Consider the following 22,249-nt stretch of genomic DNA (forward strand, 5'->3'; position numbering starts at 1 on the left):
ACTATACTGTGGTGGGCTGGAGGATACACAATAGAACTTCTCCAAATCATCCACTCAAGGACACAAGCGGAAAAGAAACAAAAGTAAATATTTTCCTGGAAACAATGGAGCCCATGAAAGCCATGCCCAAAGTATGTATGGTCCTTCGTGTTCCTCCCAGGTAGGACCTTTTTCACTTGATTAAGATCCACTTGTAGGAAGAGTGCCCCAACATAACCCTCTGATGTATTATCCTCTCTTTTTCTTTGACCTTAACTTTCTAATAGCTTCATTATTTCTCAACACCAATCTCAAGGCTAGTTTATTGACACCCAACAATAAATAAATGAGGAGCCACAGTTGTTCAAGTTTGATATTCATCTTTTCTTTACTTCATTACAATACTTTCAAAATTCGACTTGAGGCCCAGTATTCTTAACTGTCACCTGTGACACTGAGAGCAGCCTGGCTTGGATCCTGTGGGCTCAACACAAGCTGGTTCAGACTGTCACCAGCCCTGAGGCCACAGAGAAGAGGACACGGGCAAAGGGCATCTGCCTCTGAGAGTCAGCCAAGTAGACATCATTGTTTAAGTTAAGTTCAGCTAGACGACTGCCATGAGTGTTGATATACACTTAGAAAATTACTTTCATCATGTTTCTAGTTTGTGATTTTTCTCGGAGTCATTGTTTGCTGTTTCCTTGTTATTGAGGCAGTGACAGTGGCAGTGGCGGTGGTGGCAGTTGCGGTGATGGCAGTGGTGGTGGTGGTGGTAACAGTGGCGGTGGTGGCAGTTGCGGTGATGGCAGTGGTGGTGGTGGCAGTGGTGGCGGTGGTGGTTAACAGTGGCGGTGGTGGCGGCAATGGCAGCAGTAGCTGTTGCTGCTGCTGTTCATGGTAATGGCCTGGTTTGGTTGTCTGGTTTGGATTTCATTGCTTTCATTTGGTTTGTATGTATGTGTCTTTTGTTTCTTTGCTTAGGAAAGCTGTTTTTGTTTTTAGTGTTGTTGTTAGATGTGCTCGTGTGTGTGTGTGTGTGTGTGTGTGTGAGAGAGAGAGAGAGAGAGAGAGAGAGAGATCATGCCTGGCTTTAGATTATTTTATTTTAAAACCAGTAAAGAAAAGCAAGGGAAAACATTATGAGTCTTTGAATTTTCAAAGTCTGCCTGTGAGTCTATGCACACCTATGCATACACTCAGATACCTATAATCTTGACTGCTTATCTATATATTCTATTTCATATAAAATGAATATAATGGAATATTTAAGTTCTGTCTCTATAGATATAAAAGAAGATAAACAAGAAAAATGTCAGAAAGGAAGCACAATAATTTTCAAAATGGGTTCTATACATGAATGTTTACAAGATCTTACCCGTTTAAGGAAATATCTGAAGTCCTTTGTCCAGCAGCACAATGCATGTTACATGTGAGGCTCCAGATGATTTACCTCATCTGTGCAAGTTTTATGTGCGAAGCCACTGTTAGCCAAACAGCACAGATGTGGCTTTTACCACCCACACTCTCTGTCCTCTTTTCTCTCCATGGTTCTGAGAGCCTAAAAAGAACTCACCCTGTGAGCGACTTCTGGCAGATTTCCAACTGGTCCAGTAAGTGGGGTAGCAGCTGTCCCATGGTCTCATCTCCAACACAACACTGAACCACATTTGGTATCTCATGTGCCCGTGTCATGATCTTCACCCAAGACTTATCTATATTGGAAAAGCGCTTGGCTTCCTGTAGAAAGGACACACTGGACAAGTCTAGGGTCGGTTCCAGTGGAGAAGCTCCTTACATGTCTCCAGCTGAGTCCGCCATTTCAACCAGGGTAAACATCTAAGCTGTGTATGCCTGAGGTCCACAGTCGATCTAAAACCTCCTTGTGTCGTTCTCGTTATAGCATCTCCCTTTTTCAATAGGAATTTCTAGCTCAACTCTGACATTTCCACTATGGTAAGTAAAACAGAAACTAAATGCAAAACTAAAGGTCTGTTCGTGGAAGAAAGACAACTCCCAGTTGTTCTCCTGAGTGATCTCTAAGTAGAGTGAGCTTATTATTTTTCAAGAGTTCTGCAGAGGATTAGATTGCTTGGATGTTTAGAAAGCAAATATCGAGTGCTTAAAAACAATAACACAGACACAGAAATGCACAGCTAGTCCCAAGAGTACAGAGACTAAGTATCAACGGAGTGCTCAGCCAAGAAGGAACACCTATGTCACAGCCCTTCCCACGAGACTCAGGAAGTTCTTCATAAGGACAGTAAAGGACAAGAGGTTGAAAGCCTAGGATGAAACTGTGTCTCCTGAGCATGATGGGAGCAGAGCATTTACTAACTCATAGCAGCTATTGCTGCCTGCAAAAGACCTGAACATACACAAGTCAGTCAACATTATAGTATGGGGGGTCATGAAACCCCCACCCTAATAAGGCGCTATGAACAAGTTGATAGCTTCTGGGGGACAGAGAGTCAAGTTTCTTTAAATATGTGGCTTCTGATAGGTCACCATGCACCCCTGAAAGGCTCCACACCCACGTATATATATACAGCACAGATTGGACTCAATGAGTTATTGGGAAAGAGACAAAAAAATATGGAACAAAAATTGGGCACAGAATAGGGCAATAGATCTGGGAGGAGTTAGGAGAGGAGTGATGATCAATGATATCAACACACATTGTATGAATTCTATGTTAAAAATAACAACAAAATGGAGTACTATTCAGCCATTAGAAACAATAAATTCATGAAATTCTTAGGCAAATGGATGTAGCTAGAGAACATCATACTAAGTGAGGTAACCCAGACTCAAAAGGTGAATCATGGTATGCACTCACTAATAAGTGGATATTAACCTAGAAAACTGGAATACCCAAAACATAATCCACACATCAAATGAGGTACAAGAAGAAAGGAGGAGTGGCCCCTTGTTCTGGAAAGACTCAGTGAAGCAGTATTTGGCAAAACCAGAACGGGGAAGTGGGAAGGGGTGGGTGGGAGGACAGGGGAAGAGAAAGGGGCTTATGGGACTTTCGGGGAGTGGGGGACTAGAAAAGGGGAAATCATTTGAAATGTAAATAAAAAATTATATCGAATAAAAAAAACAAAAACAAAAACAAAAATAAAAACAGAACAGGGAAGTGGGAAGTGTTGGGTGAGAAAACAGGGGGAGGGAAGGGGACTGATGGGACTTTCGGGGAGTGGGGGTCTAGAAAAGGGGAAATCATTTGAAATGTAAATAAAAAATATATCGAATAAAAAAAGAATAAAAAAAAAGAAAAAATAACAACACAAAATTATTTCTAATATATTATTGCCAAAAAAGACTTTGTTCAGGAGAAAATGGAAAATGCATACATTGTTTTTGGATTGTTGGAATAATTATTCTTCCTTGTCTTCCTTAACAGTTCCTCTATGCCACTAATAATCCTAGACTCACAAACATGAGAGAAAGAAATGTCACTTTAACCCTTAAGTATTTTATGTTAATTTTTCCATTGACAAGTGAAAAAGAAGACTAAAAATGCATAAATGAACATTTAGATTTCTAGCATATGAAATCACTTCCTGCTGACCAAAAGATAAATGTTCTGCCTTACAAATGGTTAACAGGAGGGAGGGACCATCTTTGCTCCTGTGACCAAGCAGCCAGCTCAGCCAGGTACTCAGGGAACACCAGAATGAAAGAGCGCTCAGGACACAGACCGCCTGGGCTCCACCTGCACCTAGGAGCTGGGCAGCGCCACAAATGTCTGGCAGCATGTATCCTGCCAGGGAGCATCTGACCTACAAGGAGTCCCGTAGTTAGGTGGAGTCCTGCTTTCAGAAGTAAGACTTAAACTGCCTTTGCTCTTGTGACAGTGGAGAAGGGCAGACTGGTAGGCAGGGATCACCAGAGTAGAGAATCACATGGGACACACCCCCACCAGGACTCCGTCTGCATCCAGGAGCTCTATAGCACCACAGAAATCTCTGCCAGAGGAAAAGAGGTCACCCAGGGTTGCTGAGATAGGCTTGCAGGTAAACAGGAGGGGCAAGCACCAGCCAGTGACAGCAGGACCAACTAACACCAGAGATAACCAGATGGCAAAAGGCAAATGTAGGAACGTTGCTAACAGAAATCAAGGCGATATGACACCACCCAAACCCAATTCTCCCACAACAGCAACTGGATACCCAACACACCATGAAAGCAAGATTTGGATTTAAAATCATAGGTCATGATGCTAATGCAGGGCTTCATTGAGGGCTTCCAGAAGGACATAAATAACTCCCTTAAAGAAATACAGGAGAACACAAGTAAACAAGGAGAAGCCCTTGAAGAACTAAAGGAAAACACAACAAGACAAGTGAAGGAATTGAACAAAGCCATCTAGGATCTAAAGAAGGAGATAGAAACAATAATGAAATCACAAAGGAAGACAACAGGGGACATAGAAAACCTAGGAAAGAAGGCAGGAGTCATAGATCCAAGCATCAACAACAGAATACAGGAGATAGAAGAAAGAATCTCAGATGCAAAAGATACCATAGAAAGCATTGATACAACAGTCAAAGAAAATGAAAAATGCAAAAAGTTCCTGATCCAAAATATCCAGGAAATCCAGGACAAAATGAGAACACGAAACCTAAGGATTATAGGTATAGAAGAGAGTGAAGATTTCCAACTTAAAGAGCCAGTAAATGCCTTCAACAAAATTATAGAAAACTTCCTAACCTGAAGAAAGAGATGCCCATGAACATACAAGAAGCCTACAGAACCCCAAATAGATTTGACCAGAAAAGAAATTCCTCCTGTCACATAATAATGAAAACACCAAATGTACTAAACAAAGAAAGAATATTAAAAGCAGTAAGGGAAAAAGATCAATCAGAATTACACTGGAGAATTACTACCAGAGACTATGAAAGCCAGAAGAGCTTGGGCAGATATCATACAGACCCTAAGGGAACACAAATGCCAACTCAAACTGCTATATTCAGCAAATCTCTCAATTACCATAGATGGAGAAACCAAGGTATTTCATGACAAAAACAAATTTACACAGTGTCTTTCCACAAATCTAGCCCTTCAAAGGATAATAAATGGAAAACACCAACAAAAGGAGGGAAACTACACACTGGAAAAAGAAAGAAATTAATCTTCTTTCAACAAACCCAAAAGAAGATAACTACACAAACATAAGAATTAAATCAAAAATAGCAGGAAGCAACAATCACTATTCCTTAATATCTCTTAACATCAATGGACTCAATTACCCCAATAAAAAGACATGTATCTTGGATACATAAACAAGACCCAACATTTTGCTGCATACAGGAAACACATCTCAGTGTCAGTTACCTCAGAGTAAAAGGCTGGAAACCAGTTTTCCAAACAAATGGTCCCAGAAAACAAGCTGGAGTAGTGATTCTAATATCCAATAAATTAGACTTTCAACCAAAGTCATCAAAAAAGACACAGAAGGACACTTTATACTCATCAAAGGATCTACCAGGAAGAACTTTCCATTCTGAACATCTATGCTCCAAATACAAGGGCACCCATTCATAAAAGAAACTTTACTAAAACTTAAAGCACACATCACACCCCACACAATAATTATGGGTGACTTAAACACCCCACTCTCTTCAATGGACAGATCAGGGAAACACAAACTAAACAGAGACACAGTGAAACTAACAGAAATTTTGGATCAAAAGGATTTAATAGATATCTATAGAACATTTCATCCTAAATCAAAAGAATATACCTTCTTCTCAGCGCCTCATGGTATCTTCTCCAAAACTGACCATATAATTGGTCACAAAATAGACCTCAACAGATATAAGAAGATTGAACTAATCCCATGCCTCCTATCAGATCACTATAGAGTAAGGGTGGTCTTCAATAGCAACAAAAACAACAGAAAGCCCACAAACACATGTAAGCTGAACAATGCTCTACTCAATGATAACTTGGTCAAAGAAGAAATAAGGAAAGAAATCAAAATCTTTTTAGAATGTAATGAAAATGAAGGCACAACATACTCAAATTTATGGGACACAATGAAAGCAGTGCTAAGAGAAAAACTCATAGCTCTGAATGCCTCCAAAAAGAAGCTGGAGAGAGCATACACTAGCAGCTTAATAGCACACCTGAAAAGTTTTAGAACAGAAAGAAGCTAATATACCCAAGAGGAGTAGAAAGCAGGAAATCATCAAACTCAGGGCTGAAATCAACCAAGTTGAAACAAAAAGAACTATACAAAGAATCAACAAAATGAGAAGCTGGTTCTTTGAGAAAATCAACAAGATAGATAAACCTTTAGCCAGACTAATCAGAGGCCACAGAGACAGTATCCAAATTAGTAAAATCAGAAATGAAAAGGGAGAAATAACAACAGAAACTGAGGAAATTCAAAAAAAATCATCAGATCCTACTACAAAAGCCTATACTCAACACAACTGGGAAATCTGGATGAAATGGACAATTTCCTAGACAGATACCAACTACCAAAGTTTAATTAGGATCAGATAGACCATCTAAATGGTCCCATAACCCCTAAAGAAATAGAAGTGGTCATTGACAGTCTCCCAACCAGAAAAAGCACAGGACCAGATGGTTTTAGTGCAGAAGTCTATCAGATCTTCAAAGAAGAACTAACACCATTACTCTTCAAACTATTCTACAAAATAGAAACAGAAGGAACACTGCCCAACTCATTCTATGAAGCTACAATTTCGCTGATTCTAAAACCACACAAAGATCCAACAAAGAAAGAGAACTTTAGATCTATTTCCCTTATAAATATTGATACAAAAATACTCAATAAAATTCTTGCCAACTGAATCCAAGAACACATAAAAACGATCATTCACCATGATCCAGTAGGCTTCATCCCAGGGATGAAGGGATGGTTCAATATATGGAAATCCATCAATGTAATCCACTACATAAACAAATTCAAAGAAAAAAAAACCACATGATCATTTCATTAGATGCTGAAAAACATTTGACAAAATTCAACATCCTTTCATGTTAAAGGTCTTGGAAAGAACAGGAATTCAATGCCCATACCTAAACATAATAAAAGCAATATACAGCAAACCAGTAGCCGACATCAAATTAAATGGAGAGAAACTTAAAGCAATCCCACTCTCTCCCTACCTGTTCAATATAGTACTCAAAGTCCTAGCTAGAGCAATTAGACAACAAAAGGAGGTCAAAGGGATACAAATTGGAAAGGAAGAAGTCAAACTATCACTATTTATAGATGATATGATAGTATACTTAAGAAACCCAAAAAACTCCACCAGAGAACTCCTACATCTGATAAACAACTTCAACAAAGTGGCTGGATATAAAATTAACTCAAGCAAATCAGTAGCCTTCTTATACTCAAAAGAAAAACAAGCTAAGAAAGAAATTAGGGAAATGACACCCTTCACAATAGCCACAAACAATATAGGTATCTTGATATGTCTCTAACCAAACAAGTGAAAGATCTATATGACAGAAACTTCAAGTCTTTGAAGAAAGAAATCGAAGACCTCAGAAGATGGAAAAATCTTCCATGATCTCAGGTTAGCAGGATTAATATAGGAAAAATGGCCATCTTGCCAAAAGCAATATACAGTTTCTTTTCAATGCAATCCCCATCGAAATTCCAACTCAATTCTTCATAGAGTTAGAAAGAGCAATTCTCAAATTCATCTGGAATAACATAAAACCCAGGATAGCTAAAACTATCCTCAACAGTAAAAGAACTTCTGGGGGATTCAGTATCCCCGACCTCAAGCAGTACTAGAGAGAAAGTGTTAAAAACTGCATGGTATTGGTACAGTGACAGGCAGGAGGATCAATGGAACAGGATTGAAGAACCAGAAATGAACCCACACAATTATGGTCACTGGATCTTTGACAAAGGAGCTAAAAGCATCCAATGGAAAATAGATAGCCTTTTCAACAAATGGTGCTGGTTCAACTGGAGGTCAGCATGCAGAAGAATGCAAATTGATCCATTCTTATCTCCTTGTACTAAACTCAACTCCAAGTGGTACAAGGACCTCCACATAAAACCAGACACACCGAAACTGATAGAAAAGAAACTGGGGGAAATCTTTGAGCCCATTGGCACAGGGGAAATTTTCCTGAACAGAACACCAATAGCTTTTGCTCTAAGATCAAGAATTGACAAATGAGATCTCATAAAATTACAAAGTTTCTGTAAGACAGAGAACACTGTCAAAAGGACAAAATGGCAACCAACAAATTGGGAAAAGATCTTCACCAACCCTACATCAGACAGAGGGCTTATATCCAAGATATACAAAGAACTCAAGAAAGTAGACTCCAGAGAGTCAAATAATCCTATTTAAAAATGGGGTACAGAGCTAAAAAAAATTTTCACTTGAATATCAAATGGCTGAGAAACACCTAAAGAAATGTTCAACATAAGTAGTCATCAGGGAAATGCAAATCAAAATAACCCTGAGATTTCACCTCACACCAGTGAGAATGGCTAAGAGCAAAAACTCAAGAGAAAACAGATGCTGGTGAGGAACACTCTCCACTGCTGGTGAGGTTGCAAGCCGGTACAACCACTCTGGAAATCAGTCTGGCGGTTCCTCAGAAAACTGGGCATGATACTACCAGAGGGCCCTGCTATACCACTTCTGGGCATATACCCAGAGGATTCCACAGCATGTAGTAAGGACACATGCTCCACCATGTTCATAGAAGCCCTATTTATAATAGCCAGAAGCTGGAAAGAACTCAGATATCCCTCAACGGAGGAATAGAAACAGAAAGTGTGGTATATTTACACTATGGAATACTACTCAGCTATTAAAAACAATGAATTCATGAAATTCTTAGGCAAGTGGGTGTAACTGGAGAATGTCATCCTGAATGAGGTGACCCAATCACAAAAGAACACAGATGGTATGCACTGACTGATAAGAGGATATTAGCACAGAAGCTCAGAATGCCCAAGACAAATTCACATATCAAATGATGCCCAATAAGAAGGAAGGAAAGGCCCCTGGTCCTGGAAAGGCTCAGTGCAGTCATTTAGGGGAATAGTGAAGTGTTCACCAAGATAGTGAAACAGGAGGGGGGTGATTGGGGAACAGGAAGAAGAAAGAGGGCTTATGGGACTTTCAGGGAGCAGGGATCCAGGAAAGGGGATATCGTTTGAAATGTAAATAAAGAACATAACAAATTAAAAAAATGGTTAACAGATCTGTCTAGTACAGTTCACTGAAATTACCAAAGAGCCCTTTGTGATAACCGTGGACATAGTCATGCTTCTGCAATTCAAATATGCAGTTAAGTGTCCTAACTGTACAAGCAATCAAAGCAGTTAAATAAGGTATTTTAAGCTTTAAGCTTAAAAATGTCTTTTAAAATCTTAAAATATGTCCAATATGTGCATAGTGAGGTAATTACAGTTTGATGAGAAAAATATACTCAACATCTCAGAGAGAAAGCCTTTTCTTACAGATTCCCTACCCTCAATTTTACAGCACAGATATAATTGGATATATTCTATAGTGTGCACTATTTTTAAATGTCAGTAGTAAAAGAACAAATTATCCTACAATTGTCAAGATAACTATCCCATAAATTTACACTGTTCCAAACTCTACCTTCAAATTATCTAACGTCTCACACAATGACACAGAAATTCATGCTCTGGGTTTTTTGATCCTCAGTTTCCTATCAGACATCACAGGTTCACAGCATTTTCACTCTGTAATTACTGTTCTTGTCTTTCCCATAAATCCCCACTTCGTTTGAAAAAAAAAACAACAGCAGCAGAAAAGAAAGCTGTGTTGCTAGAATCAAAGGTTCAGTGAAGATTAAGGAGTTCTCAGTTCTTAGATGTTTCTCAAACTGAATAACCTGGTGAAATCATAAAGAAATGTCTAGAACCTTGGGCAGCTGCTTGGCAATGTCTCCTCCCACGAAGACAGCTTCTAGATAAATCCACAAGTTTTGGACGGTCATCCAGTTCTCAATGATGTCTGTCGAGTTGGAAAGGCATTGCACCCATTTTTGAATCTGGGCTTTGAATGGCATATTGTACCTAAAATAAGAAACACTTACTTTGATTATGTTATCAAAATTAAAAGACAGTTTTTAACCTTTTAACGTTTAGAATGCCGCCAGGTTAGCAAAGGAAACAGGATCCTGCTGAATGCTTTCAGTTTCGTTTTTATAACTTGGATCCAAAGTATGGATAGCAACAAGAGACAGGTAATCTAAAGAAGAAATGAGGTGTGAGAAAACTCCCGATTCCAGAGAATTGTTGTGATATCCAGGATCCTAAGATTCTCTCTGCTGAGTTTCTGTGCCTATTCCATAGGTGTGGGTTCTCATTTCCTGGTGGTACTCCCAAGATTATTGGTGGAGACTGGATAACTAATATAAGTTTCAGCTATCATAATATCTGGGCTCTCTTTGGCCTGCTTCTCCCATGTCTCTTTCTAATTTGCTACCCTCCTTTGGCCCAGCCATTCCTGTGTGTGCATAGATGTATGTTAAACTTCATACTATTGTTGAATCTGTAATATACATATACAAGGCCTATAACAAGCAGTTAATAAACACATAATTGCATAAATGTTTCTCACACAAGTCTTGCAGGGTATATGTCATTGGTTAAAAAACAAAACAACAACAAAAATAACTGCGTCCCTAATATAAATCATTATACTTGGTGTTTATGCTTTTCCCGTTTCTTGAGTTGTGCTGTCAATCAAATAACCTAAACTTCACAGTCTCCAATTATAGTGTATGGTGTCCACTTTTCTTAGAAACTTGCCAAGTACTGAACAGCCCAAACTCATCACTACCAAGGATGTGAAGACTAAAATCTATAATCTATAAAGACTCAGATATGACAAAAAAATGAAAATAACAGGGATTTTATTTAAATAATGTTAAGTTAATAAAACTTTATTAACTTAACATTATTTAAATTATTGATTTACAGATGGTGAATGCCTGAAATCCCAGTGTTTAGGAGGCAGAGGGAGGAGCATCATGAGTTTAAGGCCATTCTAGACTACACAACAATATCCTGTCTTGAAAAAAACTATTAGACATACACATGGGGTGATGTTTTAAGCCCAGAATGACACAATGCATTCATATCTCAGTGATAGCCACACAATCATCATATCTTTGAGATTCTAGTGCACAGTAAGATACTTGAGGAAGAGTGTGGAGAAGTTCATTAGGAACTATGAGTCTATGGCTTTTCTGTCAACATGGGATTGCACTGTAGCTACAACCAAATGGTCAAACAGAGGTATCAGACTGGTTTCCGGCTGCACCAATTTTCATGCCATCTTGGTCATGAGTAAAGTATGCACACAGCTAAGGGCTTCTGGACCATCATAGTGAGAACAAGAAGGCTGTCAAGCTGGATGATTCTAGAACTCAGAGTAGCATCGCCAACTGGAATCTGCAACTTATTGCCCTGTCATCTTTGCAGGGGTGTGTGTGTGTCAGCAGCAAAGATGGTGTGCTCAGAGCATTGCAAGGGGCTACCTGCAGTGCCATTCTGTCCAACTGATGCCTCACACATGTCCCACAAACAGAATGATGCCATAAATCTACTGCCTCGAGAAGGAGAGAAATGGTTTTCCTACCTGTTACTCAGGAGAGAGCCCAGCAGCATCAAGCTGTCCTCCATGCTGGCGATGACTTCTGAGGTGCTGTCTCCTCTCAGGAGGAGTTCTCCACGGGTCTTAAAGCTGCTGAATGTTAGCATTCTGTTGTCCCACTCACTTATCACTTGCTTCAGCTTTTGCTCAATATCTCTCTCCTTCAAGGCGCTGATGCAAATGTCCTATCAACAGAGTAAGCTCTCGGTTACCCTGGGAGCGTTCTGTCTCAGTCTAAGTCCACAGGATCCCCTCTCATTCATTTCATACGCGTGTAAAGATTCTGTGTTCATAAATATCAAATTCAATGTCGTACACGATGTGAATGCCTAAATAAATACATAGAGCGAGGAGGATAAAGGCATGTCTAAATAGAACCTTAATTTCTAAACTTTTCCATCCGTGTCAGAAAAAGAAGTAACAGGAAAAAAAAAGATTCAATATCATTTTGCATTTTACAATATAATGACAGGCTTAAGATTCACTGTCCCAATTTCCCTCTCAGGTCAATGGGTGCAGTGTGATGACAGAAATCTGAGTTCTTTCTGCTCTCCAGTCTTAGTCTCCATCACGGCGTCTTCTCCTGGACCCCTGGCTGAACCCCATCTTTACCCTCATTTTCTCTCACAGTGTTCACCTTCTGGGTGAGTTCATCTCTGCCCAGGTACTCAGTAGACTTTATAGATCCGGGGGGGGGGACCCACATATATTTGTCTCCTCGAGTAACAGTATGAATGCTTCATCAAAACCACAAGCACAACCCATGACCCTGCCCAAGTTCAAGCTCAGTCTTTGCACCTACCGCCCAGTCTGACTTCTTACAACGTTCATTGTCGGTCCGTGATCCATGGGCAGCCCTGTGATCTATGCTGAGCTCTCAGAAAGGAAGCTAGAGTTCTTTGTTGTCCCACCCTTACTGCCTTGGCCCACCTTTCCCGTCATACTCTGCCTTCAACAAATTCTGTCCAGTCTCACTCCCTAAAAATCTCATAGATCTTTCCTTAACTCTTCAGCTTCATGTCCTCTATTCTCTGTCAACAAATCATTCCCTCTTCCCTAATCTATCACAGTCTCTAAGGAGATTTTCCCGTCATTCTCTTCTTACCCTCTTTTTTTTAAAATATTTTTTTGCATACAAGTATCAGGTTGATCTTTACAAAATGTACTGCGATGTCATCCCCAAAGAAGGCACATCTCCAAGATGGCTCCACATTGCTCTGGAGACTGAAACCAATGACATGCTCAACACATACTCTACCTTCCTGGCCTTAACGGTTCCTTTTCTATCCTCACCCATAGCAGAAGGCCACAGAGCCATCCTCTGGTTCTTCCAATACACTTCACAAATGGTGTTCTTCCTGCCTGGAATGGTTTTATTTGCCCTTTGACAACTTCTCATCTCCAGAATACAACTACATTCCTTTCACCCAGACAGACTTGAACCCAGATAAGACAGGTCCTTTGTCACAGGCTCTGCTGGGGCAAACAGCATACTTTCCTTCCAGGGAAATTTGGTACTTTCATTTGTATAAATAATTACATTATATTATATTAATTAATATAATATAATTATATTATATACACCCTACACAACAAGAATACATCTTTGTATTTCCAACACAGGGCCTGTCCCACTGTAGCATTCAGTAAATGAGGAGTTGGTGGCTGGGGTGATAGGAATTCATTGCTCTACGCTCTATCAGCCATACCTCGATTTCCTCTTTGTATTTCAGAAGAGGAGCCTCCATGATATTTCGTAATTTGAAGGTCTCCTTGCCCACATCCAGACTGTGCCCGGTGAGAGTGGTAATCCTCTGCCAGTGCCTCTCCACCATGGCATTACTAGCCATGAGCTCCAGCAGTGGGCAGCACTCGCTAAAGTCATCAATGGTCTTCTTCAGATCCAGAAAGGCCTGCCAATCCTTCAGGGCCCGGGGCAGCTTCCGACACCTGTAAGGGAAACCAACAGGGAAGACCATTGAATTATTCAAAACCCAGACATTACCATCTATAACTATCTCCTCAGATCCTGTCTCATTTTCAAATTTCACGACTGAGAAGCTATATATTAAAATAATCATTTTATGTAAAAAAATCTTTCTCTAAATCAAAGATTTGTTTTCAATCTTTCATGACGCTTGCCTAAATAGAGGTATTATTTTTAAAGGCTAAGAAGCTTCTTTCAAATCATTTCAACTTTATGACTATGAAACTGACAGTATTCCAAATGCAGCACAGCATAAAGGTTCCAGCTGTTGGCTCACACACAACCAATGGCCTTTCACTTTCCTTGGGCTCGGCTGTTTAAAAAAAAATGCTAGGAAAAAAAAAATGTTGACCTATGCTTTTATTTCACGAAACTATCTAACATAAAATTCAAATAATTTTAAGTGCAATACAAACAAAATCATCTTTTTTTTTCTTTTCTACATAAAAGACCCCTATCACACTCCTCCAGCTTTGAAGAAGGTAATTCTTTCAAAGTGCACACACGGGGAGAGTGACAAAGAGCATTTCACAAGGATGACATAACAGTGACAGAAGACAGAGGCAAGGCACAAAAAGATAGACATGCCAGGCACATTTCTGAAACACCTGCAATGACAGGAGAACTCAAAAGGCTATCACACACGTAAGCCCTGTGGGTTGGTAAGAAGGCTTGGAGGGAAAGTCCATGCAAGCCTTAGGTCCTGAGTTCAAATCCCCAGCACCCACCCACATGGTCATGGTGGTCAATGTCTGAGATCCCAGAACTAGTGAGGCAGAGACAGGAAGATCAGAGACTCACTGACCAATCATAGCCAACCAGGGAGCTCCATGCTGAGAGAGAGCCCCACAGAACAATGGGTAGCAAGAGAGGGAAACACTAACATGGACCGCCAGCCCCCATCACTCAGGCACAGAAAGAAGCCATCTTCCCCAGACATGGATATTAGATCAAGAGTTCAAAATCTCTGGGAATACAAAACATTTGCTTTCTTACCTGTTTTGGAATTCTAAGAGTTCATTGTTGATTTTTTCAATATTCACTTCTGACCAAAGGGTATCTTGATAGCTGTTTACAGTTTCTATGACACTGTTGTATAGGCTGTATATTTTCTGTAGAAGATTTAGCTGCTTCTTTATCTCGATAAGCTGAGGATACTGTGTAACAGGCAAACCAAAAAGTTCCTCTCCTCCAGTGTAGGTGATGTATTTACGATATATGTTATCAAATTGATTCTGATAAAAAACGTAAATGAACTCCATCAGAACGATTTACACATGGGCTAACACATTGGCAAATAGGCAAGAATGCACGAGTCCGGGACATGTGTAAGTATAGTCATATGTGAGTATATTTATTTGAAAATGCTTCTAATTGTAATGACAGTTAAATTATATTTTTAAATGTAAGTACATCCTCAGTCATACAATAGAGTTTTTACCCCTTACCTGTACTATAAACACAGAAAGACAGCCATTGCTTAGGAAGTTTGTAGGAATAAAGAGGTTTACCTGGAATATAATAAGTCTGTCGTTGGCTTCCTGGGGCTTCAATCCACTTGCCATCGGACCATTCTGACACAGATTAAACACAAAACATAAGACAAAGTGAAGCATTCATACACAAATTTCATGAGATCAACATACCGGGGTATCAGGTATCAAAGTTTCCATGCATGATGTATACACGATAGGATGCTGTGTTTATTGTTGTTGTTTATTTTTTTAATTTCCAAAAAGAACTCTGAACGTACGTGGGAAGATGTTTCTAGTCTGAAAAGCTGAGGACATACCACAGTTTTCAGAGGTTAAGAAATCTTGAAAGTTTTTAACTGTTTATCATTTACCTCCTAGATGATACCAGCAAGGAAAGGTCAGTAGCTATTCTGGGGAAAGCTTACAGTTCTGGTTTTGAAGTAAAGCACTATTTTAATTAGCTTGCAGATTCTACCACTCTAACAGCTACTTGGAAAATGAAACATAATCTGCACAATCCAGTTCAGTGTTCCTGAAATATGACACCTCAAATAAGCTGCCTTGGGCATGAATTGAGAGCATGGACTCCCATCTTCATGAACTTTCCAGTTTGAAATGCCACCACCTAATAGATTCAAAACTGACACCACCCTTACACACTTCCTTTCTGTTCCATGTTGTAGCTTGCCAGAAATGGATCTTATCACACAATACGTTTACTTGCACTAAAGCCCATACATATGAGTAAACTGTGGATTCTGGAGGAACATGGCTCTATTTGCCTTGTCTCCTGCTATGCATGTCTGCAGTACAAAGGTCAGCACCTGCACAGGCTGAGAACTTGAAGAATTAGCGTGTGCTCTTTGTGAAGAAACCATTCCGGCTCTTATTTTAGTTTGATACAGGGTCATACTATAGCCCTGGAAGCAACGGAACAACTTCAGGACTTTTCAGTCCTCACTTCATGATAAAAACATATTCTGAATGAACTCTTAAGGGGAGGAATTCAAAAAGAGAAACACGTTTGCCCATATTGATATGAGTAATCTTCCTGTGGAGTTTTATGGAATTTAACACACAATTTTAAAACAGGTATGTTTTGTGAGTCCCATCTGTTCTCCCCTAAATTCTCACAGAGAGAAAGGCAGAGCCATACCAAATCATAGTCCAGGTAAAACTGCCGGCAGTCTTGGAGAAACACCTCCACTGTGCTGATCAGCTCTTTCCGGAAACCAGGCTGCAGGGCGCCTAACTCATTCTGCACCTCACTAGCACGGGCCAGCAGCTTCTCCCAAGCATAGCGCAAAGTGTCCACCTTGTCCATCTCTTCCTTGGCTACCAGAAGTCCGTACTTGTTAAGGAGGGCATAGGATTCCTGCGGACAAGAAGGAAAAGTGTTTCTGGCAGTCAAATGCGTAAATCCTCACACAGCCACTGACTGGAGTCGAGAGTGGGGGACCAGCGTGATAGAGAGGCCACCCTACAGGCTCTAATTATTCTCCTCGTGAACTTTAAGGACTTAAGTGAGCAAGGGAGCCAGTTAGATCCAGTTCTCTCGTCTGTGAAATGAAGAGACTCTGGCTATCTCACAGAATGTCTGAAAATGTCTAACATCATTTTAAATGCGTTTTCAAAACTGTAAAAGATGACACAAAAGATATTTTTACTAAGTCCCAAAATTGTATTTGAACACTATAAAATTATATCAAGTGAATGAGAAAACATAAAATCTAACTTCTAAAGTTAGGATAACAAAATAAGACACCATTTTTGTTCAATCTTAGTTTACTTTGTTCAGTAGGAGCAGGGCTGTCTCTGACTCTTTTGCCTGCTTCTGTGACCCTAGGGTTTTACTGCTGTGACAGACACCATGACCAAGGAAACTCTTACAACGACAATATTGAACTGGGTCTGGCTTACAATTTTAGAGGTTCAGGCCATTATCATTAAGGTGGAAGCATGGAAGCATCCAGACAGGCATGGTGCAGGAGGAGCTGAGAGTTCTACATCTTCACCTGAAGGCTGCTAGCAGAATACTGGCCTCCAGGCAGCTAGGATGAAGTCTCAAAGCCCACACCCACAGTGACATTTCTACACCTATTCCAAAAAATGTCATGCCCACTCCAACAGGGTCAAAGCTAATAGTACCACTCCCTGGGCCAAGCATATACAAAACATATCAATGATTCATATAAATATATATGCATATATGTATATATACACACACACACACACACATATATATATATATAATGCTGTCTCATCCAGCCTTAATACAAGGGGAGGTGCCTAGCAGCCTAGCATTATTGCAACTTGACATGTCATTTTTGGTTGATATCCCTGAGAGACATGCCCTTCTCTGAAAATGAAGGAGGAGTGGGGCAAGGACTGGGAGAAGAGGAGGGAGGGGAAGCTGCAGATGGATGTAATATATGAAAAGAATAAATTAAAAAATAATAAAAAAAGAATGCCTGACAGTCAGACACGAGAAAGTCTTTTTTAACCAAAGTTTGAGTGAAGTCTTTGCTCTTAGAATGTAAAACATTTGAACTAAAAAGATTAATATGACAAGTTATCTAATATCAAGTGCTCATAAAAAGAAAAAAAACTACATGGACTTGGTAAAGTGTGTGTGTGTGTGTGTGTGTGTGTGTGTGCGTGCGTGCAAAGAGACTATCATTTTGAGAAAGGGAGACATTAAAAGAGTTGGAAAGGTGGAAATACTAATTGTTAATAACACGAACTACTAATAGAGGGAAAAGCTAAATTCAGATAACCAAAGCTGGTAATTCTTTTCTCCATTGTTTTACTCTTTCTATAATTTTATGTGTACATTCATTGTATTTGATTCTGTGCTATACACACAAGCACACTTTCATATAATGATATATAAACCAGTCTCAGAAAGAGAAATATTGTGTGTTCTTCCTGATCTGTGGCTCCTAGATCTTACACAGATGCATGTAATTATGTGTGTATGGCATGCAGGGAAAGAGGAATGTCTGGGAAACCCGGGGACTAGAGAGGAGGGGCAAGAAAAGGGGCTGCAGGAAAGTGGGCGGGACATATGCTCAAAGTTTGTTTTCATCCGAAATCACTTTCCTTTCGTACCCCTGGCCTTTTCTCCACCACTGCCCTCCCCACGAGGATCTGATGTTTGACCTACAGTTTCGAGGAAGAGGAGAACACAGATTTAGGCAAACGTAACCATGCTTTATCCTGCTCCTCCTCTATGCTTCAGTATAAACAAGAACAGAGCAATAGACACACCCACAAGAACAGAACAATAGACACACCCACAGCTGGAAGACCTAGAGTGATAAGATAAATCACAACTTTCAAATAAGACCACTGACTCTACTGTTGTCTTAACTCCCAGGTGGGAATAAATATGCTATCTTCAGACTCAAGAAACTCCCCAGTATTACACAGATAAGGGGCCATTTGCTTTCACAATTGCAGTCCCAAGAAGACGGTAGGTCATGTGATTATCTTTAGAGGGCAAAATTTGAGTATGTCATGGTGTGTATGTACCATTGTCATGGTAACATCAAACCTCTCAACTTTTGAATTTAAAAGGAGTTGAAGGAAATTCAAAAATGGAATCTCTCTTCACCATGAAAGTGTACATCCGAACACTTGAATTAAGCTTTATAGGAGGTAATGTTCTTACATCTGGATTTTTTTAAGATTTATTTATTTATACTTCATGTGTGTGAAAGTTTGCCTGCATGAACTTTAAGTGCACCTTATACAAGCAGTACTGGAGGAGACCAGAAAATGGCAGTGGAACTGCCAGAAGATCACCTGGAACTGGAGATCGATCCTATGGGGCCTGAGCTATCATGTGGGTCCTGGGAACTGAGCCTGGGTCCTGTGCAAAAGTAGCAAGCACTCTTAACCACAGAGCCTCATCCCTGGCCCCTTAAATCTGCACTTTTATTGATCGCCACAGTTACATTTAATTACAGTCACATTCATACATCTAAAACAATAAATGCAGTGACCCACTTTTAATAAGGCTTTCAGCAGGAATAATCAGTGCAGTGTGTAATAACACAAAAGTCAGGGATGGGTGGGAGGCTCAGTGAACATACTGCTTGTCATGTAAGCATGAGCAACAGAGTTTGGATCCCTAGCATCCAGAAAACTCCAGACATAGTGGTAAGTGTCTATGATCCCCGGGCTGGGGACTGAGACAGGTGGGTATAAGGGTCACATTGACCACCAGAATAGTTGTTCATACCAGACCATTCCGGCCTCAATGAGAAACTGTATCTCAAACAATAAGGCAGAGATATGATTGAGGAAAATATTTTGGCATGAAAGTTGGGCTTCCACATGCACACACATGGGCTGCCACACACATGTGCAGATTCATAACACAGAGAGAGGGGGAGAAGGGAGGAAGGGAAACGGAGAAGGAAAGGGGAGAGGGAGAGGGAAGGGAAGAAGGAGAGGAAGAGGGGGAGGGGAGAGGGATGGAGAAGGAGAGAAGTAGAGTGGGAGGGGAGGGCAGAAGGAAGGGAGAGGGGGGAGAGAGGGGGAGGGGAGAAGAAGAGGGAGAGAGAGGGGAAGAGAGGGAGGGGAGAGAAGAAGGAGAGGGAGAGAGAGGGGCAGGGGAAGAGGAAGAGAGAAGGAGAGGGGGAGAGAGGGAGAGGGGAGGGGAGGAAGAGAAGGAGAGGGAGAAGGAAAGAGGGGGAGGGGGAAGAAGAGGGAGAGAGGGAGGGAGAGGGGGAGGGGAGGGAGAGAAGCTAGAGAGAAAGACTGAGAGAGAAAGAGACAGAGAGAGAGTAATATAATACTAATTACATTGCATTATATAACTTCTTTGACCTGTTTCCTTATGTGGAAGTAGAGCTTCATAACTGTGGTATGAGCACACGCCTATGTGCTGTGACCGTGGGATGAGCACACACAAGTCTGGGTGCTGTAACCATGGGATGAACACACTCACGCCTGGGTACTATTAGGAAGAAAGCAGATACCAAACTCCACTGACCGACTGGGATCCCCATCCCCGGCTGCGGAGGGTGTCGATGTTAGGGACTGACTGCGGCTTCCTCTTCTAGAAAATTGCACCGGATGAATGGGAGCCTCCTTATGGAGAGACTACGGGCAAGGACCCACTAACTCGGAGCCACGAGGGGCAGAATCTCGTGCTTCTGGAAGGATGTAACTGTGTGACAGGACGCGCCCCCCACGCGCCCCTATGCCCCCTGTGGTATAAGGCTGAAGACAGGCTACAGAGGAGACGCCACCCTCGCTCAGCTTTTCTCTCATTATCTTCTTCACCCATTACTCCCCTTGCCCCTGAAGCATCCATCCATAAATCATTCTCCTGGGAACATAGGTCTGGCTCTTGGGTACATAAAGAAGAGTAGTTAGAACCTAAAACATCCCCCCACGCAGGGCGGCCTCAGTGAGATATCGCTGCTTTTAGCTTTAAAGCCCATTTGTTGCTCCATCACAGACTCGTTTAAACTCCCGCTAATGGCATCCGAGGTATGAAAATATTTCTCTGACAGACAAGCTGCCCATCTACCTCAATGGGTCCCACTTGGAAGTCGGTGGAGATCTGCTGCTCCCTGATTTCTTTCAGGGCAGCCATGGCAATCCGAATGTCATCCAAGTCCTTAATCGGACGGTTCAGTTTCTTCTGGAATTCTTCGACAACCGTGAAGATGTTTTCCATCTCACTCCTGTACTTTCTGTTGCAGTGACGACCTATGACCACCATCCAGGCTTTCGTCTCTGCGGTCAGAGAAAACTTCAAATCGGCTGTAAAAACAAAGCACCCCCGAGTCAATCTGGGAGCCTTGAACCGATGTAAAGAGGCACACCGTGTTCTTCACTTGTCGTAAATACTGTGAGGTTAGAAATATGTAAAACAAGAGTTTGAAAATGGATCCCAAGCTGGGGATACAGCTCAGTCAGTATTTTGACGTGCCCTTAACAGATCTGAAACCTGTCAAACTTGAGGTTCAGAGAGAAGCCCTATCTCAAGGATATAAAATGGAGCATAGTAACACAGGACACCTGATGCCCTCTGGCCTCCATGTGTGCACATGAATACACCACACAGACAAATACCACACGCACACACACACACACACACACACACACACACATACACACACAATCTTTCTTAATGAGTTCATTAAAACTCATTAGGTGGGCAGTGGTGGCGCACACCTTTAATCCCAGCACTTGGGAGGGAGAGGCAGGTGGATTTCTGAGTTCAAGGCCAGCCTGGTCTACAGAGTGAGTTCCAGGACAGCCAGGGCTATACAGAGAAACCCTGTCTCGAAAAACAAAACAAAAAAATTCATTAAAACTCATGCATCGTATCTTATTTTTACAATGTGAATAACATTTTAAAATACACAATGTAAATACATACATGTATGAGATAAGCTTCAAGTGTTTGGTATTGTTACTTAAAACAGTTAAGTCCTAATTCTAACTACAACAGACTCATTTCCTTTCTCTAAACTACCCTTTACTTTCAAGTTAAGCAACAAAGTGTTAAGACAGGCCAGAATTAATAATTATGCAGATGGGAACTAAAAACAAATCTGCAAATGGGTCCTAAATTTTGCAGCCTATAAAAGAAATCTAATCCTGAAGAAAGCTAAAACCCTCTGGAACTCTAATCTAGGTAAAGAGACAGGGTCAGTGCTGCTGGCTTTACACGGCTGTCTGAGAGACAATTCACCAACCTGTGTATAGAGCAATGGAACCCACACGAATGTATTCAGGCTCCGCATTAATTTCCTGCTCCAGGCTTTGAAAATAAAGAATCCTGGACTCGAATTCAGAAAGCAAAGGGTTTTGTGCAATGAATGTCATGATGGTGTCTTCCTTTTCCTTCTGCCAAATGTGGTTGTAGCGTTTGAAGCGGTCCATGGATGTGATAACTTCCTGGAATAGAAATAATAGATTTGTGTAGAAAAAGAAGAGTCTGAAATGGCAGTCAAATGACTGAGGACTGAATCATTTGATGGTTACCATGGAGCACTATCCACTATTAGTTTGTGACGTGGGATGCAATAGAAAAGCCATGGAAATGATCTGTACCAATCACATTGACAGTAATTGGGAGAAGAAAGAACTGCATAGAAACTAGAAGGAAAGAAAGCTGGCCATTG

At 40.9% G+C, this 22,249-nt stretch overlaps 1 protein-coding gene across 1 annotated transcript in view; it reads right to left on the reverse strand.

Moving 5' to 3' along the window:
• Positions 1 to 22,249, reverse strand: part of Dnah5 (dynein axonemal heavy chain 5) — a 251,296-nt gene that overhangs the window by 168,261 nt on the left and 60,786 nt on the right. The window contains exons 23-31 of the mRNA XM_052160127.1: positions 21,821 to 22,022; positions 20,644 to 20,879; positions 16,255 to 16,473; positions 15,135 to 15,197; positions 14,620 to 14,858; positions 13,346 to 13,586; positions 11,622 to 11,821; positions 9,898 to 10,051; positions 1,553 to 1,716 (exon numbers count right to left, since the gene is read on the reverse strand). Coding sequence (XP_052016087.1) covers positions 1,553 to 1,716; positions 9,898 to 10,051; positions 11,622 to 11,821; positions 13,346 to 13,586; positions 14,620 to 14,858; positions 15,135 to 15,197; positions 16,255 to 16,473; positions 20,644 to 20,879; positions 21,821 to 22,022 — 1,718 coding nt within the window. The remainder of the gene's footprint in view (positions 1 to 1,552; positions 1,717 to 9,897; positions 10,052 to 11,621; positions 11,822 to 13,345; positions 13,587 to 14,619; positions 14,859 to 15,134; positions 15,198 to 16,254; positions 16,474 to 20,643; positions 20,880 to 21,820; positions 22,023 to 22,249) is intronic.

The sequence above is a fragment of the Apodemus sylvaticus genome, chromosome 16, assembly GCF_947179515.1.
Source record: "Apodemus sylvaticus chromosome 16, mApoSyl1.1, whole genome shotgun sequence".
In the NCBI taxonomy this organism is placed as follows: domain Eukaryota; kingdom Metazoa; phylum Chordata; class Mammalia; order Rodentia; family Muridae; genus Apodemus; species Apodemus sylvaticus.